Here is a 19954-nt window from a genome sequence, read left to right on the forward strand (position 1 = left end):
GGAACATATAACTTTCTAAGTTGTAGATGCATAGGTTAGTAGGTCGAGCAAGCTCAACTTATTTCTTCTGGATAACCCATGCAGAAAGGTAGGGCTGGAAGAGTCTCGGCCATAATAAAGAACTCATCAAGAGCACTCTTATTGTGACCTTTTGGTTCAACGAGGAACTTCTGCCATAAGCAGTTCATGGTATTTGCAAGAACGATATACCAGGACCTCGAGGACTATCACAAAGGTTGCTAATAACCTAAAGGAACTAGCAAACCCTATCAACATGAGGTAAGTAGGGTGAATCTCGGGTTCAAAGACCCAGGAGTAGAATGCCTACTACTAAGTGGCATCAGGGGATGCTTTCGAGAATAAGGCCAGAACCATCACACTGAAAAATACAACACATGGCTAAATTACTAGGTGATACTCTAAACACCTAGGGTCATAATAATAGCTCCAACATATACGTCGAGGCAATAAAGTACCTCAACACACTAATTAGTGTGGTAGATCTGGCACAAAGGAACTTCGGAATGGTAAGAAGGGATTTGCAAATGCATCGGACTGTTCAGAAACCTGGGATGACTCGGACAGCATAACGGCTGTAAATGCTCAAGAACATTGAGACATCCTACAAAATGGTGGCATAACCACTCGATCATTGTAATATCAAGGTTTCGAGATCAATAGTTAACATACAGAAGTAATAGAAACTGAACTGAGGCGTAAAACCAACAATCCTAAGATTCTACGGATTAGTAACACGTAAACCTGATAGCGAGATGAGATCCTAGTTCTTAATCCCCGTAGAAGAGAAGAGGTTGACTCATATCAGAAGGGCATAAGGTAAAGCAGTAAAAAGAGCCTTACGTTCCCTTCCACAATCAATTCCCTTACATAACTAAAGAATTTCTAGACTCAACCTCGACCAGTTTGGCTTGGTAATCCTACAGGCAGTCAGGCTTTGATACCAAAGCTGTCAGGACCCTGACTCAAAGGCACACCGATCTAGCATGTAACACCTCATATCACTTTGCGGCCTCACGCACGGTATTCCCACGGGTGTCGCCTTACCAGGCTCGGGACCATTTGCGCCTTTTGGCACACGTATATGATAGTGTCGCTAGCATCAATATGACAAGGAGCCCGGGCTGACATGGCTAAAGTGGCATTAACTTACAGGGACAGGAATACATGACCTAGCAACGAACGTGTCGGTCATCAGCGAGTGAATCCGGGCTGTAGCAACTGGGCTAGCAGGACTCCAGTAAACCAGGCTGTAGCAGGCTAACAGGACTCCGGTAGATCACCGCGTGACATTTCCCCGAACGGACAAACACAGGAAGGAAGAAGGACACATGCCGGCCAGCCTAAGTGTTCCGGAGAAGTAGCAAGCTACCAAGCCTCAGTGGAAGCACTAGGAGACATTTCCCGGTAAGACAGGCTACCAAGGATAAACAACTAGATAGTCAGATCCCACACATACCAATCATTTCAATAACATACACACAATATGCTCGATATGTGCAAATACAACATGGCATCACAACATGACTCTACAGCTCAAGTATATATTCATTAGGCTCCGAGGAGCCAGATATTACAAACATGGTCTCATGACCCAACATTCAGAGCCTACAAGTCAAGCACATGCGGAAGCTTAACATGTCTGAGTACAGACATCTACAAATGAAAAAGGCTGATAAGCCTGACTATCTACCAGATCCTGCCGAGGGCACAAGATCGTAGCTGAGGTAACAAGCTAAACGTCGAAGTCCATGCGGAACTAATAGAGAGACTGACGTCTCTCTGCAAAAACATAAAATAGGCAAACGTGAGTACAAATGTACCTAGCAAGACTTACATCAGAACTATCTACATATGCATCGGTATCAATAAAGGGGGTGGTGGAGTTTAACTGCAGCAAGCCAACTTTGACTCAGTGGCTAACCTGAACTACGACTGCAAGTAACTTTTTGAGGTGGCGCACACAAGTCCACATATTCACCAATCAATACACCACTATGGATCCGCTCCCGTCTACATACGAGAACGCCATTCATAGCACTCACGCTTATCTTGCGCATTTTAGAGTATCCACTTCAAGTTATCTATGAACTCTACAGGCAACCCAGAAGTCCTTTACCGCAGACACGGCTATTCGAATAGATAATGTTAACCCTGCAGGGGTGTACTTCTTCACACACGCTCTCACCACTTATCGCCGTTTACACGACATGTACTCGGCAACCTTCAAGCGGAAGCCCAGCGAGCGTGTCGGCCACGACCTGACTAACCACACAAGTCTCTCGTCCAGGTTTATCGCCTATTCGGGTTCCATCCGCAAGGAGATCCGACCGGGGTGTCGCTCACGACCCCAAACAATGTGTGCAGGGTTCCCAAGCCCACCTCGACGGGTGGATCTACGCTTGGTACACCGTGCCATGGTGCCTAGTCTGTCCCAAGCCCACCTATACCGGGTGCCACTTGGTAGATTACTAACACTACCTACAAACACCAGAAACTAGTTGCAACTCCTGGACAGAGATCATGTTGATTAATAAGTCGAGAGGGGTCGAGTTACCAGAACCCAATGTGTGGAGTTACGCCGGCGGCGACCGAAACACAGTGGAGGCGCATTGGAGTGGCTCTTGTTTCGCCTACAGGCCACCGTTTGACGCGCGGAAGGGCATGTTTGAAAGAGGGAAGCAAGGCGCATCCGTGGGTGGCCGTGGTTCGAGCGGGGGTGGATGGAGTGAACGACGGCGAGCTCTTTTGCGGCCGCCGGAGTTTGGCCATCGACGGGTTAGGTGCTACGGCGCGCTTCAAGACGAACTCGTGGGTTCTGCGGCTTCCTAAGGAGGCGCTGAGCACGACTACATGCTCTCGTGCGACGTGTGGGTGTTGTAACCACGGCGGCGACATGGCCGGCGGCAGGAAGCTCACGGCTCCGGTGACTCGGGTGGCTAGAGGGTGCGTACGGGCACGGGGAGCAGGGGAAAAGAAGGCGGAGCTCACAGCGGGGTCGGAGACGGTCTTAGCGAGCTCGGGGAGGCGGAGGCGGCGGCATATCGACGACGGCAATCCTCGATGGCCGAGGAGGGGAACGGCGGAGCTGGTGGCATCCAGGGCTTCTGGTGCCTTCCGTCTTGGTGAGGAGAAAGAGGGGGACGAGGCGGGGCTTCTTGGCGCGTCGGTGAGGCGAGGGGAGCACGGTGGCTGTGGCAACGGCGTCAGCGATGACGAGCTCCGCTCGGGCGCGTGCGGGGAGAGAGCAGAGGAGGGGGGAGAGAGCGTTTGGGAGAGAGTAAGAGAGGTCCAGGGGGGTGCGTGGCGGCGCGGGAGAGATCCAGGGCGACGGGGACGCAGGCAGGCAGGGTGGAAGGTGGCCGGGGCACGTGCCGGCACGCTGCAGCCACACGCTCTGCCTACTGGCGCGAGGAGGAAGGCGACAGAGGGGGCTGCGGTGGCGGGCTGGGCTGGCCACTTGGGCCGCCAGGTGGGCTGCACATGTGAGACCAGGTGAGTTCTCTCTCTCTTCTCTCTCTGCTAATTTGTTTCTGTTTTCTATTTATTTTGATCTATTTTGAATTAGTAAAAATACTAACTCATTTTGTAAAATCCTAAAAATAATTTTGGGCACTATTTGAAATATATGCAACAGCCCTCATTTAGTTTCAGAATTATTTGAGCATTTAAATTATTTATTTTAAATTCCCAATTCAAATACTTTATGAATTAATTCGAAAATCCAAAATGGACATAGAAATATGTGCACCATTTTTGGCAGAGGTTTTAAACCAATCCAAAAATGATGAACTTTTCTGAAGGGCATTTTGGGTTCATTGAGAATATATTTTTATTTGAACCTAGTTGATTTGATCTGGTGCTAGGGTTTGAGCAATCCCCATTTCAACTTTCAAATAAATTTAGACATGATGCAACAACCAAGCTAGTCCAAGTGCACAGCAAGGCTAGGGATGTGACAGAAATTCACATAGGACATTATTATCAAGGGTGAGCTTTGGGACGGGTAAAAGATTACGAGTGACCGAGGGAACCCGCAAAATATGACGAAGATGGAGCTGCCTAGAGGGATGACTAGTTAAAAAAGATGCTTGGCCAACGTGAGAGATGGGCATACCTACACCATTGGCGGTGTGAACCTGATCGTGACCGTAGTAGGGCTGGTAGGTAGCGAGCTTGTTGAGCTCGTTCGTCATGTGATCCGTGGCGCCGGTGTCCATGTACCATGCCAGATCAATGGGGTAGGACGGCGTGTACCCCTACCCGACGCGCGGGTCCTTGTCCTTGGCGGCAACGTGGACAGCCGCGGCAGCGGGGGGGGGGGGGGCAAAGTCGGCCATGGCAAACTGGCGCTCGTTGCCCTTGCCGTCGTTGCCAATGCCAAGGAAGCTCCTTTGAAAATGACGGTGGCACTTGGAGGCGATGTGTCTTTCGCAGCCACACAACTCACACACCACCCGAGCATTGGGGCCCCCACCCGAGGTCGATGCAGGGGGCGGGGCGGCCTTGGCAGCCGATGGGGAGGTGGGCGGGCGCTGGTCGTGAGAGGCCCAATAGGCCGCCGACTGTGTGGCAATGGTGGCAGAGGAGCGGCGAGCCTCGACGCGCTGCCCGGTGAAGAGAAGGCGTGAGTAGAGCACGTGAGGTGGCATTGGTGGCTTGACGTTGTGAACGGCCTCCGCGAGATTGTCGTACTCGGCGTCGAGGCCCTTGATGACGAAGCCGGCGAACTCCTCGCTAAGCGGCCGACCAATGGAGGTTAACGTGTCCGCCAGCACCTTCATCTTATTGAAGTAGGTCATGGCGGAGGAGTCTAGCTTCTTGATGTCGGTGAGCTCGCTGCGAAGGGCCATCTAGCGGGAGGTGGAGACCTGGGCAAAGGCATGCTCCAGGGTCGTCCAGGCGTCCATGGAGGTGGCAGCAAAGAGGTAGAGGCCGGCGACCCCATCGCCCAGGGAACCCTGGATGGCGGAGAGGACCCCCTGGTCCTGCCGAACCCACACACGGTGTTCCGGGTTGATGGCTGGGCCGTGAATGGTAGGGACGACCTGCGGAGGACACGACAGGGAACCATCGACGTACCCAAGGAGGGAGCGGCTGCGGAGCAGCGATATGACCTTGGCGCGCCAGAACAAGTAGTTTTCCGGTGTGAGTCTGATGGCCACCAGGTTGTCGACGTGGAACGGTCCAGTTGGCACGATGGCGTCAGCAACCGGGGCAGTGAGCGGCGCAACCGGGACAGGGGCCACAACTACAAGCGAGGCATCGGGGGCCCCCGAGGTCGTCGGGAGGATGGCAGGTGGCGTGGACGAGATGGCATAGGCCGCGGGTGGCGCTGCAAGCATGACCGCCCCCGAGGACGCCAGAAGGATGGCGAGTGGTGGGGACGAGCCGTCGTAGGCCGCGGGTGGCGCTGCGGGCAGGACCGTCGGCGTGGCGACGGAGGTCGAAGGCGGCGGCGGCGGGATCAGAGCCGAGAACATGGATCCCATGGCGGTGGTGCCAAAAAATTGGGGCACCGGCGGAGCTTGGGTGCGAGATGTGGGAGGTTTAGGAGGGCGGCAAGCGATGCGGGGATGGACCCGGAGCTGGCAGCGCCCGAGGCAGAAGCGGACATGGCGCCGACAGCGACCCGGGTTTAGGGTTTTGGGGCGGCGGCGGCGGGTGAGGTGTAGGAGGACCTAGGTTAGGCTCGATACCATGTAAAACGTAGGATTTTGAGGAACTGGCTCAACCCTCTATGAGGTGGCCTATCACATATATATAATGATAATATACAAGTCCTGTACCAATACGATATGAATTACACATGTGGGTTACAATACGAAGTCTAACATCGAAAAAGGTTTTTCATGGCATAATTCTTGTGACATATAATTCACATTTTATTAGTTATAAATCTGTGGTCAAACTTTTGCTTAAAATAAGAGGGGCCTAATAAAACCCGGACGGAAGGAGAATCAAACAACGCATTAAATAGCCATCCTATGTATTGCAATCATGGTCAAACATCAAGTGGTGCTAAAATAAGCGTTAGTTCTTCCCAATTTAAGTGCCCAAGAGCTACCCGGTCAAACCCTTCTTACCCAAGTCACTTGTCTTTGCCTTATATGCGTACCCACCCATACGTTGCCACTATGATATGCTTTGAGCTAGCTTTTTTTTCGAAAAGGGGAACTCCCCGGCCTCTGCATCAGAAAGATGCATACGGCCACATTTATATAAAAATAAATAAGTTCAACAGAGTCTAGTGGTCTGCTCGAAAAAGAGCTGGCTCACAAAGAGCAATAAAAGCAAAAAAAGGCACAAAAGCCACAACCGGTTGGCAAAATAATAGGTAAACTAGTCACCTATCCTATTACATGACCGACATCCAAACCGGTTGAAGATATCCCGTGCTACCATCCTGGCCTCCATCGGAGTGAGTAAGGACCACATACGGATTAACGCAGTAGCCCGGAATAAAACCTGCAAAAAATGAATAGTTGTTGTTCTGTTAAAAGCCAAATCATTTCTGCAGTTCCAAATTGCCCATAACAACGCACACACTCCTACTCGAATTTGTCTAGCTGTTTCGGACTCTATCCCAACCAGCCACGTTCCAAATAACGACCTGATCGAATGCGGAGGAGGAATGTTAAAGGCAACTTGCACCGAACGCCATAAGACCTTTGCCAACGGGCAATCAAAGAAGAGGTGCTTGATATTTTCATCCCAATCACAGAAACTACACCTAATAGATCCTGTCCAGTTTCGCTTAACCAGATTATCTTTTGTTAAGATAACTTGTTTATGTACAAACCACATAAACACTTTGATTTTCAGAGGAACCTTAACTTTCCAAACATGTTTGGATGTAGGAATCACACTCGAATTGATGACATCAATATACATCAACTTGACTGTGAATTCCCCAGATCTAGTAAGCTTCCAACACAACTTCTCGGGTTGATGCGTAAGCTGAGCCTCCATCAGCCTACGCACCAGATGAAGCCAGTCTTCCCACCGGTCTTCAACAAGCACCCTCCTAAACTGAATATTCAGGGGAGTGTACTGCAAACTCGTTGCAACCAGAGCATCACGACGCTGTACAATACGATAAAGCGAAGGATACTGAAGCGCCAACGGCGCATCCCCCAGCCAAGTATCCTCCCAGAAGCGAGTATTGTTGCCATCACCAATAATAAACTTTGTTTTGTTAAAGAAAGTGGCTTTGACTCTTACTATCCCTTTTCAGAAAGGCGAATCAGTCGGTCTGACTGTCACCTGCGACAAAGTCTTAGAGTGGAGGTACTTGTTACGCAAAATCTGTGCCCAAGTAGCATCAGTCTCAGCTGCTAACTTAAATAGCCACTTACTGAGAAGACATCTGTTCTTGACCTCAAGATTTTCAATACCTAGACCCCCTTGGTCCTTCGGTCGGCAGATGACGTCCCATTTGGCTAAACGGTACTTTCTCTTAAGTTCATCACTTTGCCAGAAGAAACGGGACCGATAGAAGTCCAGCCTTTTTCTAACTCCAACCGGTACTTCAAAAAAGGACAGAAGAAACATAGGCAAGCTCGTGAGCACCGAATTAATAAGAATCAACCGGCCTCCATACGACATGAGTTTGCCCTTCCAGCAACTCAGTTTCTTCTCAAACCGATCCTCGATACACTTCCATTCACTGTTAGTCAGCTTACGATGGTGAATGGGGATACCTAGGTAATTGAACGGGAGTGCTCCCAATTCACACCCAAACAATTGCTTATATGCATCATGTTCCTCTTTGGCTCTACCAAAACAGAACAACCCACTTTTATGGAAGTTAATCTTCAGACCGGTCAATTGCTCAAACAGGCACAGCACCAGCTTCATATTTCTCGCTTTGGCCAAGTCATGCTCCATAAAGATGATCGTATCATCCGCGTACTGTAGGATGGACACACCACCATCAACTAGATAAGGCACCAAACCACCTACCTGGCCGGCCTCCTTTGCCCTACCTATCAGGATTGCCAACATGTCAACGACGATGTTGAATAAAATAGGAGACATTGAATCACCTTGTCTCACGCCCTTATGTGTCTGGAAATAATGACCGATATCGTCATTCACTTTAATTCCAACACTCCCTTTTTGCGTGAAGGATTCGACTTGTCGTCTCCAAACTTCATCGAAACCCTTCATGCGTAGTGCCTGTTGAAGGAAAGGCCATTTGACTTTGTCGTACGCTTTCTCGAAATCCACCTTGAAAACAACGCCATCAAGTTTCTTTGTGTGAATCTCATGGAGCGTTTCATGCAAGACAACAACCCCTTCAAGGATGTTCCTGTCTGGCATGAAAGCAGTCTGAGTAGGCTGCACCACAGTATGTGCAATCTGTGTGAGCCTATTCGTCCCGACCTTAGTAAAAATTTTGAAACTAACATTGAGAAGACAGATAGGCCGGAATTGCTCAATCTGCACTGCCTCTGTCTTCTTGGGAAGTAACGTTATCGTTCCAAAATTCAGCTGAAAAATGTGAAGCTGGCCGGAGAATAAATCATTGAACAAAGGCAATAGATCTCCTTTAATAATGTGCCAACACTTCTTGTAAAACTCTGCCGGGAAACCATCCGGGCCAGGAGCCTTATTATTCTTCATCTGGGAGATGACCTCAAACACTTTATTATTGCTTTGAGCTAGCTTTATTCTTCGTTATTCTTCGCTAGCTCCATCCAAAGGCTACCTCAAGGATGAAGCCGTCCAGCATGCGCGCCGTGCAGTATAGCGGCTACGGTGGCGGTGCCGCGGCCCTTAAGGTGAGCTTTTGTGCTAGCTGTCCTGTCTTGTTTATGTCTTGGTGAACTTCAGAGCGCATGATTTTGGTAGCTTTGACTGGAGCCATGCAGTTTCATGCCAACTTCGTTTGTTCCAAGAGGTCTGTAGCTTCAAATGGAGCGTAAAACGTCTTGATGAATATTGAGTTTGTTGATCTGGAGCCAAACTACCATTTGAATGTGGAAAGGGAAATGTAGTTAGAGGTTCTCAATCAACAGCCATATCTTAGCACATAGGGCCTCTGAATGTAAGTTGACTTCTCGTATTAGGTACAACGTGCGGTGCATTTACTCCTTGAACAGACAGAACTGCAAGGAGCTTACTTTTTTTCTTTTCTTTTGTGCACTTAGGTAGTAGGCACTTTCTCTGTTTAGATTTATTAGGTCCCTCTTATTTTGAACTAAAATTTGACCATAAATTTAACTAAAAATACATACGATATGTCACAAAAATTATACTTTATGGAACCTCTTTCAAATACAAATTCAACCGTATACATTTTATGCATGTACTTTCTATTTTGTTAGTCGTATAATGATCAAACTTTGACCCAAGTAATGAGGGGCCAATAAACCCGAACGTAGGGAGTAATATTCTGCAAGTTCAAGTACTTAGCACATTGCAGTTAAGTTTGGCCGGTGAAGTTATCTCATAGAAGAAAAAAAAGAATTTTAATTTGTGATGATTTTGGAGTAAAATGTTTAAAATAACAACACATCGACTTGGTTTTACTTCAGTACGTGGATATCCCAGTTCCTTCACCGAAGAAAGATGAAGTTCTCATAAAAGTTGAAGCAGCAAGCATAAATCCAGCGGATTGGAAGATCCAGAAAGGGATGCTCTGTCCTTTTATTCCTAAATTCCCGTTTATTCCAGGTACTCACGCATAACATATCTCTTGTACACCAGGCTTTGTCTTGTGATGATAATATTTCCCATGGAGTTGATTGCAATTTGCAAGGAATGCTTCGGATAGAAATTCATAACTGGTAATTGGATGCAATGATAGAGATATGTAAAAAAATATATAAAGTGAAAGATATATCACATCCGACCTTTGCTTAGTACATCATAAGATAGGTCTATGTTATATATATCTTTGAGGGAAAACATAGGACTCTATTGCTTATTTTTATTAATTTAGGAAAAATACAAGAGTGAAGACTTGAAACAAAACAAATCAGGGAAGGAAGAGAAAAAAAGTCAATACGAGCTAAAATTACATTACAAGAACATAAAAGCAAGGATCAATTATCTAAAAGAGTTGACCCACGTTTCAAAATACAGGTACTCATTGGTATATAGAGTAGTATATTGTTTTTTTAGATGGAAAGAGTAGTATATTGTTTTGTCACTTTTTGTTTGCGGGGTATATAATACTAAACGCTCTTATATTATGGAACGGAGAGAGTACTGTATTGTTACTGTCAATGCCAATCTAAGCACTCCTTTTTGCTAATGAAACAGTAACCGACGTTGCTGGAGATATTGTTGAGGCTGGTTCTGCGGTTCAAGAGTTGAAAGTTGGTGACAAAGTTGTGTCCAAATTAGTCTTTTGGGTAATTCGAAAAGCCCTGATTTGAACAATTCAGTTTATGTCTCATTTATATACACACCATTCATGACAGAAGAAGTTTAATTACAGAAAGCTGGTGGCCTCGCCGAGTATGTTGCAGCATCCGAGAGCATCACCGTCACCCGACCCGCCGGTGTATCCGCTGCGGATGCCGCAGGGCTGCCCATCGCCGGCCTCACTGCTCTGCAGGCCCTGAAGGCCATTGGCACAAAGTTCGACGGCACATGCCGCGGCAGCAACATCCTGATCACCGCGGCATTGGGCGGCATCGGCACGTACGCCGTCCAGCTCGCCAAGCTCGGGAACCACAACGTCACCGCCACCTGCGGTGCGCGCAACCTGGAGGCCGTCATGAACATCGGCGCCGACGAGGTGCTGGACTACAAGACCCCGGAAGGCGCGGCACTGAGCAACTCTTCGGGCAAGAAGTACGACTACATCGTCAACACCACGACTGATGGCAAGTGGTCGGCCTTCAAGCCGGCCCTCAACTGCCCTGGCAGAGTCGTTGACATAGCCTCCAACTTTTGGAATTTTGTCGCATCAATCCTGACGTTTTTCTCCAAGAAGAAGCTGTCCATCGTGATCGAATCCATGGGGAAGGAGGACCTGAGGTTTCTGCTTGAGCTGGTGAAGGAAGGGAAGCTCAAGACGGTTGGCGACTCACGCCATCCATTCGAGAAGGCAGCGGACGCGTGGGAGAAGAGCATGAGCGGGCACGCCACAGGAAAGGTCATAGTTGTGATGTGAGCTTCATGCATATATGTACACTTTTACTGTAAATTTCTGCTGTTATGTTCGTCAAGTGCTTGATTGGTCTCGTTTGGTCGTGTAATTCATAAGCAAATCAAACATCTAGTGTTTTTCATTTGCAGGAAGAGATATTTACCATGAAGTGAGTATAAATATTATGACCACTATTTTTTAAACAATATAGAGATTCCTATGATTTTTTTTTGCGGGCCTATGATTTTATTACCGAGGCCAACAGATTACACAAGTTGAAGAAGTGTCAAAAGCAAATGAATCACTTCATCTGGAACAAAGGTATAGGACATGGCTACAATAATATCCTCTACGAAACATTTTCCCGAAAAAATGGACTTGCAATGGTGCTACACAATTACATGGGACATAGTACATGAAAGCAACTTTATGTTCACCATCAAAAACCGCGGGTGGCCATGTATGACCTGTTGTTACTCCTTGGCAGGAGCCGGTGCCTCATCTTTCGTTCACATCACCGTGGTTGGATGCAGCCTCTGATTTGCTCCCACCGTTCACGAGTGAGTTTTCTCTCTAGCCTTTATCAGGGCATATGATGCCCAAATTTTTGATGCTTCGAACACCGATTGATGATATTTTTTCTAGAGTGAGAACTTGTGATGATGTCTTTGAGGCCATCCAATCCTGACAGATACATATATACACCATCTCTGACCAGAAGGTGATGTGTTTGAGGCAACTGCTCATGGCATGTTCTTCAATGGTTGGAGCCGGCAACTTATCCATCCGTCTTCAAGCACATAATGTCGCTAACTCTTTTGTCCGAGCTAGGTGGCTATGTGACGAATTGATCCGCCATTATTGATATGGTCGAATAGGATGTGCTTGAATGCATGGTTAGTTTGTGCAATATACCTTCTAGATTGAGTATACCTTCATCGACTAAATTAGGCATGGCTGGCCTGTTTAGTGTACGCCATCTCCTCTTGAAGGTGTTGGTTTTGAAGATTAAGATTGTAAGTTGCTTCCATGGGTATTTTTGGTCTAACCATTACTAGTTGGACCGACTATCGTTCTTTGGCATCATTATAGCTGTTTGTTGTAACTTCCGTTCTCATAGTGAGGATTGTTTTCACCAATCCACATCTTGTACTCCAACAATAATAAATTATGTTATATACATCATAGCTGCAAAGGATGGAGTACTAAAATACCTTTGAAATGTGTAGTTGAACAAAAAATAAATTGGAAAATGACGAAAGAAGCTCATGTTGATAAGGTTGTACGAGTCATCAATTTGCAAGAAGTCCACCAATTTTTAAAGTCAAGCATGTACCCCACATTTTGCTGTCACCCTTACTATTTCTGGTTTGACTAAAGTGGTTCTTTAATTTCTTTTCATAGCTCCTACCATCGTCCTTTTGTTTTCAATAAAGGGCACTCCATTAAAGTGTCAGATGAAGCAGAGAACATTTGGACTCCGACGACATGATGTCAAAGAGACGTTGGAGATGAACATACCGCCAAAAGTAAAGGAGAAAAGAAAAAAGAATGGCAGCCTACTGTCATGACGTTGGCGGATTTGTGTCTCACTCTTGAAGGTGTTAGTTTGGAAGATAAAGATGAAAACTTGCTTCCATTTCTAGGGGTGTTTGCAACCTTTTATTTTCTTCAATACTCATGGAAGCGTATCATTGCACCGATAGGCAGAGTAGGTTACAAAGGTGGAGAACCTCCAACATGTACACTAGTGAGGCATGTTGGAGATTCTCATGAGCATAAGAAAGGGATCGCTCGGCACCAAAATCTAATATTTACGTTATATAAAGCAAGGCTTTGATCCCTTTTGGCGTCGGCTTTGGCCCAAGTGCGCACTTCATCTTGAATGGTCGAGAACAAGTCATCAATGGATGGTTACCGATGATCAAAGATAACAACACTTCGATGTTTTCATATTATCCAAGCCACCAAAGGGATAATGGACACACGGCCTTTGCGTAGGCATGCAGGTGACGCGGCTAGCGCCGCACTCCACTAGTCATAGAGGGGCATGCGACCATCAGGCGGAGGGGTGATACTTGCACAAGGCGAGGGTGCGGTGCCAAATTGTCCTGAAGAACACGCAGCCTGCGAGAAGGTGGTTGATGTCTTCGGTGCCCTGATCACAGAGCACACAACACGGTGGGAGCGAGAGTATAATTTTGACATTAAATGGAGCACATCCTTTCCAGGTAAGCCCCCAATTTGGGTCGGGATAGATCTGTAGAATAACGCATGGTAACAGGAAGATGCAGTATAGGCTCCACTTTCATTCCGACGCCAACGGATGATGTCCGGCTCTGATGAAAGTGTGCTTTCAGTTTAACCATTACTGGTTGGACCTACTATAGTCGTTGGATGGTAGTGTAGGTATTTGCATTGTCACTTCCGTTTTTGTAGCAAGGTTGGTTCCGCCAATGGTGGCCACATCTTGTACCCCAACTATAAGAAAAAAATGCAGGAATAATTAATTATGGTGTGTAGTTCTAGTTTATGTAACAACATGGCATCAAAGAGACATTGAGGGTGCACAATATTAGAAGTAAAAGAAAAGATAAAAAACATGATGGCATCAAAGAGACATCGAGGATGCACAATATTAGAAGTAAAAGAAAAGATAAAAAAACATGATGGCATCAAAGAGACATTGAGGATGCACAATGTTAGAAGTAAAAGAAAAGATAAAAGAAACTTGATGGCATAAAAAAAACATTGAGGATGCACAATGTTAGAAGTAAAATAAATGATAAAAAACATGACCTCCTATTGTCATGCGGTAAACATTAAAGTTCAACTCGAACATCCTATTTTTGAAAAAAAAAGGACATCGAGAAGGTCCCCTAAATCAGCACCTTCAACATGGGTGCGGCGACGAATTGAGCGTAACTCGCATGGTTTATGTTCCTTATGATGAAACCAGCCCACCAGCATTTAAATTCTAGACTTGTCATTGGTGCTCGCATATTTCTGATTTTATTTCAGCTTTGCATGTGAGCATCTCGATTGTACTGCCTTAAAAAAACATGAGTACGGAGCATCTGACCACTGAACACGATAGAATTTCAAATGAACTACAAGCGATGTTATATAAGAACGACCACTCATAATACTCCATCCATTTTTATAGACAAGGCCACTATGGAATATATACATTTTGCATCTATACAAGGCCACCAACAGTAATCGAGGCAAAGTTAGTGATATTTTCTCGTAGTAACAACCTGTTAAATACTTGCATGCATGCAGTCATAATGACAGTCATCTACTCTGCCTACACTCGGTTTTTTGCATGCATGCGGGGTATTAATGATCCCAGTAAACAAGAAGAAAAGTTGACCTATAAAACAGACATTAAATTTTATATTAGTATCTGTAATCCGAGTTTGTGGCTTTGTATAAAAAATGAAGGGAGTATGCATTTCATGTAAACATGGTGCGTCTCCACACCCGTGCAGAGGGGATTATCCGCATCTGACACCGCATGATGCGACGCGTTCATCGCATTGGCAACTATTCTTTTTCTTGCAGGGTCATTGCATTTAGCAAACTGCATAATGATTGGTGCGGCGATTGCGACAACAATTGACCAATATAACAAGTAGCCTAATTATAATCAGAGTCAAACACCAAGTGGTGCTAAAAGAACTGTTGGTGCATTAAATTTCGAAGAGCTAACTCAATCACGGTCAAACCCTTCATACCCAAGTCAGATGCCTTTGGTAGATGGTAGCGTATGCAGCATTGCAGACGCCCTCAAGTTGGGGCACTATATGCTCTTGTGCTATCTTCTAACCCAGCTCCATCCAACAAGTACAGTGCGCAGTTTTAGCTCAGGAAAATGGCAACCGGCGGGAGGCCAACCACCATGCGCGCCGTCCAGTACAGTGGCTACGGTGGTGGCAGCGCTGCCCTCAAGGTCAGCCTAATTTGCATTTTTCTTCTATCTCGCAAGTAGTGTACTTTGGAATGGATGATCTTGGTAACCATTTCGGTGGAATTGCATCTGCTTTTCTGCAAACTATTGCCCATAACCTGTTTATCATCTGGAGACATGCTACACTAGCATGTACGACTATATTTGTGATGAAACTTCCGCACTTATCGGGATTTTCTTAGATATGGTAGCTACCTGAAAATAAGTTGATCGTGTAAGGGGATACGGGCTACACTCTGTGGAGCCAATAGAGTTGACTTTGTACCGCTGGGGGCACCGTAAAAAGCCAAAACATTTTCTTGAAAGAACAGTACATGCTGCTGCAAATAAGTCATGAAGTTTTTTATTTCTTATGTACTGTTTTGCTACTCTTGGAGCTTTGCAAAAGAATTAGTTCAATTGGCTTGAGAGCCCATTCTTTTGCTAATCTGAAAACAAAAGGAAAGAAAATCAATCTGTTTTTATGCAGTATGTGGAGATCCCTGTTCCATCACTGAAAAAAGGTGAAGTTCTTATAAAAGTTGAAGCAGCAAGCATCAATCCAGCCGATTGTCGGATACAGAAGGGACTGCTACGTCCTTTTGTCCCTCAATTTCCATTTATTCCAGGTATTGATGCATTTACTAGTTTATTTATCGCGGTAACAGTGAGCACTGATGTAGTAGTAAGAGATATTACCTGTTCACCATATTTTAGCTCCTGCATTTCCAATGAAATTCAGTCGGAAGGAATGAATGGCTTCGCTTTAGATGATACATAATTCTTTTTCCAAATTATCAAAATGCTTGCGATTTGTCAAACAGTAACCGACGTTGCTGGAGAGATTGTCGAGGTTGGTTCTGCGGTTCAAGAGTTCAAAGTTGGCGACAAGGTTGTCTCCAAGTTGATATTCTGGGTAATTTCGAACTTGCTCAGCATTTAACATCCATTTCATTTGGTGGCATCCATCATTAACGAGAGACGAATCGCGCCGGCAGAAAGCTGGTGGCCTCGCAGAGTACGTGGCGGCATCCGAGAGCATCACCGTCCCCCTCCCTGCCGGCGTGTCCTCTGCGGATGCCGCAGGGCTTCCCGTGGCCGGCCTCACGGTGCTTCAGGCCGTGAAGGCCATCGGCACCAAGTTTGACGGCACGGGCGTTGGCAGCAACATCCTGATCACCGCTGCGTCCGGCGGCATCGGCTCGTACGCCGTCCAGCTCGCTAAGCTCGGGAACCACAACGTCACGGCCACCTGCGGCGCGCGCAACCTGGAGCTTGTCGCGGACATGGGCGCCGACGAGGCGCTCGACTACAAGACCCCGGAAGGCGCGGCACTGAAGAACTCTTCCGGCAAGAAGTACGACTACATCGTCAACACCACGAACGGCGGCAAGTGGTCGGCGTTCAAGCCGAGTCTCAGCAGCCACGGCAGAGTCGTCGACGTAGCTCCCAACTTTGGGAACTTTGTCGCGTCCATTCTGACGCTATTCTCCAAGAAGAAGCTGTCCACGGTTATCCTGTCGCTGGGTATGGAGGACCTCAGGTTTTTGCTTGAGCTGGTGAAGGAAAGGAAGCTCAAGACGGTCATCGACTCGCGGCATCCATTCGAGAAGGCGGCAGATGCGTGGGAAAAGAGCTTGAGCGGCCATGCAACGGGGAAGGTCATAGTTGGCATGTGATTGTTTGACTTTTATGCATGCAAGGCTTCAGTGTTTATTTCTGATGTTATACTTGGATCTGTTAATATCCGAAACATCTTAATGTTGATTTATACATAAAATTACTTACATGTCCAGCATAGAATTATTACTTGCTCAAACGTACTTAAGTTTATATGTTTAAGAAAGTTGGTTGATTATGAGTGAAACACTATATGCTGTATTACTTCTTTAAAGAATGATGTAGTACTCGCCTCTTGGGAGCCTCCGCGGGTGAGAGTACCCTCCATGTCGTCCGTTTTGCGGTGGCATGCCAGGGGTCTCCCTGGTGCTTTTTGTGCTGTCTGATCTGTCCGAACGGCGCGCACCTAGACGACGTGCCTTGGAGGTCCGTGACGGAGGGACTGTGGCCCGGGCCGCCGTCATCTGGAGTTGTCATGTGCGCCCGCGTGAGACCTCTCGCGCATTGCCCCGCTCACGATGGCCAGACCGGGTCTGTCTGTCAGCGTCCTTCCCCCCACGCTGGGGTGCTTGGCTCGCGCCGGCCGACCGCGTGCCTCCTTGCAGCCTCCGCTGGCGAGGAGGCCTTTCTCGCCATCCGTTTCGCGTTGGCCTGCCGTGGTTGGCTTCCCGAGGCACTCCGCACCTTTCGATCTACCCGGACGGCGCACACCCGGGAGATATGCCTCAGGGTTCCATGACGGGTGGATCATGGGCGTTGCGTTTGTCAGACTCCTCTTGCGTTGGGGTGGAGATTGCGTGTCGTCGGCTGCCCGAGTGGTGTTGTTCGCTGTCATACGTTGTTGGATGTGCCCGTCCGTTTGGGGTCGGTTTGGTGCTCGTATATAAGGGGGTGGACCTCCTCTTCTCCCTACTTGCCTCGCAGCGTCGTCTGTTTCCAAGCCACCCGACAACAGCCTCTCGTAGGTGTTCGTCCCCTACAATCTGCCGCCTTGCCAGATAGAGTCGTCGTGCCACGAGAATCTCGTCCTCCGGTCCCTCGCTTCGCTCCTCTCTAGATTCTCTCGAGGTTGGCTATGCTTCTCGTCTGTGTTGCCCGGTATGGCCTGTCTTTTGGCTCCGATACGGGTTTTCTCTTTCTTTTCTCCGGGTTAACTTCTTGCCTAACTGTGGTTGCCCTCGTTCTTCATTCTTTCATGTTCCGCAAGCTCTTCTTGTCATCGTTGGACCTATACGTTGCTTGACTAGGTTGCTTCTTTGCCTGTTTATTCCTCTGTTCTTGCTCTCTTTGTCTTGCTTCATTTTGCCTGTTTTTTCTGTCTGAATCACGTTGCCAAAGGAGCCATTGCTTTCTTGCCCGAAGTTGTCTTGCCATTATAGCTTTGGACTGGTGATGAAAATCTATTTCCTGTCGGTGGAGATCAGATAGCCCTTTTCTCATTTTTAGATTGGCTGATTGTCTTATCTTACCTACTTGTTCTCCCACCCGCAGCCACCGCCGGCGGCCACTCCAGCCCCGGCATCCACCAGCTGAAGCCCGACCCCTGCGGCATGTCCTCTCCCACGCCCTCCGGCGGGGGCCGTCCCCGCGAGCTGCGCTGGCTGGAGGACAGCCCGCCACCCTCGGCGAGCCCGCTCCGCTCCTACCGCCAGGCGCTCTGCGACGAGCCCGCGCCTTCCCCTGTGCCGGCGACGGCGGTCGCCCCTAGGCGGATCCCGCGCTCGGAGATCCAACCCGTGCCCGTGGCGGAGGAGCCCGCGCCTGCCGACGAGACCGCCGGCTCCGCTCTCCGCGTCAGCGCCGGCCGAGACCCCGTCACCGCGCCCCGTCGCGCCGCCTGGCCTCCCCTCCTTCTCCGGTGCGTCGCGACTCCGACGACTGCTTCAAATGCCTCTACCCGGGGCACCCACGCGCCGAGTGTCGCCGGGACTGGCACTGTCGTCGTTGTGGCTACTACGGCCACATCGCCCACGCCTGCACCCAGCCTCGTCCCCGCCCCGTGGCCGTGGCTCCCCCGACCAAGCACCCGCGTCCGTGTTCCCCGGAGTCCTCGACCTCCAGTGTGGACGGGTGTTAGACTATCTATAGCTTCTGTACCTATGTACCTATATGGTACATATTGTAACACAACCATTATATATAATGAGATAAGCCACCCCTAGAGGGTTGTGCTGGTTCCCCAAAACTTATTGTCTTACATGGTATCACGCTAGGTTACGATCGCTTCCGCTTCTAAACCCGAATACCCGCACCGCCGCCGCAGCCGCCGCCGCCTTCACCGCCGCCGCCGCGCCACCGATCGCGCCGCCGCCATGTCGAGCGCCGCCACCACCGGTTCCACTGCTGCGGGCTTCCTCCCGGCCTCTCATGCGGCTCTGCTCAACCTCCCGCTCGATGCCGTCTCTGTTCCGGCTCCGATCGGGACAAGGAGCATCGGCTCCGTTTTCTCCACGCCGCCGGCGCCCTCGCTTGGGCGTGATCTCGTGGTCCACACCGCGGCGCCACCGTCCGCTGCGGACTCCGCAGGCGTCGTCCCGCCGCTCCTGCCGCAAGCGGATCACACTGCCCCGCTGGCGGGGTTGGCGGCGTCCGCCCCGGCCGCGGGCCTTGCGGCGTCCGCATCGGCCGCGAGCTGTGCGGCGCCCGCCCTGGCTGCGGTCCCGCCTCCTCCCGCATCGGCTTCGGTGCCTCCGGCTGCCTCCATGGTGTTTGCACCCCAGGCAGCCTCCTCGATGGGATTGTCTTCGCCGCCGCCGTTTCACTTCGGTCATCTCATCACCATCAAGCTCTCCGCCGACAACTACATCTTCTGGCGTGTGCAGGTTCTCCCGCTCTTGGGGAGTCACTACCTGCTAGGCTACGTCGACGGATCGCTTCCCTGCCCACCCGCGCTGGTAGACAGCGTGCACGGTCCGGTCTACAATCCGGCCCATCGCGTCTGGACGGGGCAGGACCAGGCGAACCTCTCCTCCATCCAGGGGTCGCTCTCGCCGGCAGTTGCCGGCCTTGTTATCTTCGCGAAGACGTCTCATGAGGCCTGGACCATCCTTGAGCGCACCTTTGCAGCGCAGTCCCAGGCTCGTGTCTCTGCACTCCGTCGTCAGCTTGAAGAGTGTCAGAAGCTTGACTCCACTGCCACTGAGTTCTACAACAAGGTCAAGGGCCTCGCCGACACATTGGCCTCCATTGGACAGCCCCTCACCGACTCCGAGTTCAACTCGTTTATTGTCAATGGTCTTGATAAGGAGTATGATGCC

The 19954-nt window shown here is 48.9% G+C and overlaps 3 protein-coding genes across 3 annotated transcripts; all 3 read left to right on the forward strand.

Annotated features, from left to right (window-relative positions):
* The first annotated feature begins 8735 nt into the window (after positions 1 to 8735).
* Positions 8736 to 11149, forward strand: LOC123041321 (chloroplast envelope quinone oxidoreductase homolog). The gene is made up of 4 exons (XM_044463957.1): positions 8736 to 8804; positions 9561 to 9699; positions 10291 to 10382; positions 10469 to 11149. The coding sequence occupies exons 1-4, from the start codon at positions 8739 to 8741 to the stop codon at positions 11147 to 11149; spliced, it is 978 nt and encodes a 325-aa protein (XP_044319892.1). The 5' UTR covers positions 8736 to 8738.
* Positions 11150 to 14869: 3720 nt separating this feature from the next.
* LOC123041322 (chloroplast envelope quinone oxidoreductase homolog) lies at positions 14870 to 16872 on the forward strand. The gene is made up of 4 exons (XM_044463958.1): positions 14870 to 15080; positions 15568 to 15706; positions 15902 to 15993; positions 16076 to 16872. Exons 1-4 carry the CDS (start codon positions 15003 to 15005, stop codon positions 16754 to 16756), a joined length of 990 nt encoding a protein of 329 aa, XP_044319893.1. The 5' UTR covers positions 14870 to 15002; the 3' UTR covers positions 16757 to 16872.
* A 55-nt stretch (positions 16873 to 16927) lies between these two features.
* LOC123041323 (putative uncharacterized protein DDB_G0290521) lies at positions 16928 to 18874 on the forward strand. Its single transcript, XM_044463959.1, has 2 exons — positions 16928 to 17765; positions 18189 to 18874. The coding sequence occupies exon 2, from the start codon at positions 18248 to 18250 to the stop codon at positions 18857 to 18859; it is 612 nt and encodes a 203-aa protein (XP_044319894.1). The 5' UTR covers positions 16928 to 17765; positions 18189 to 18247; the 3' UTR covers positions 18860 to 18874.
* The last annotated feature ends 1080 nt before the right edge of the window (positions 18875 to 19954 follow it).

The sequence above is a fragment of the Triticum aestivum genome, chromosome 2B (assembly GCF_018294505.1).
Source record: "Triticum aestivum cultivar Chinese Spring chromosome 2B, IWGSC CS RefSeq v2.1, whole genome shotgun sequence".
Classification (NCBI taxonomy): Eukaryota; Viridiplantae; Streptophyta; class Magnoliopsida; order Poales; family Poaceae; genus Triticum; species Triticum aestivum.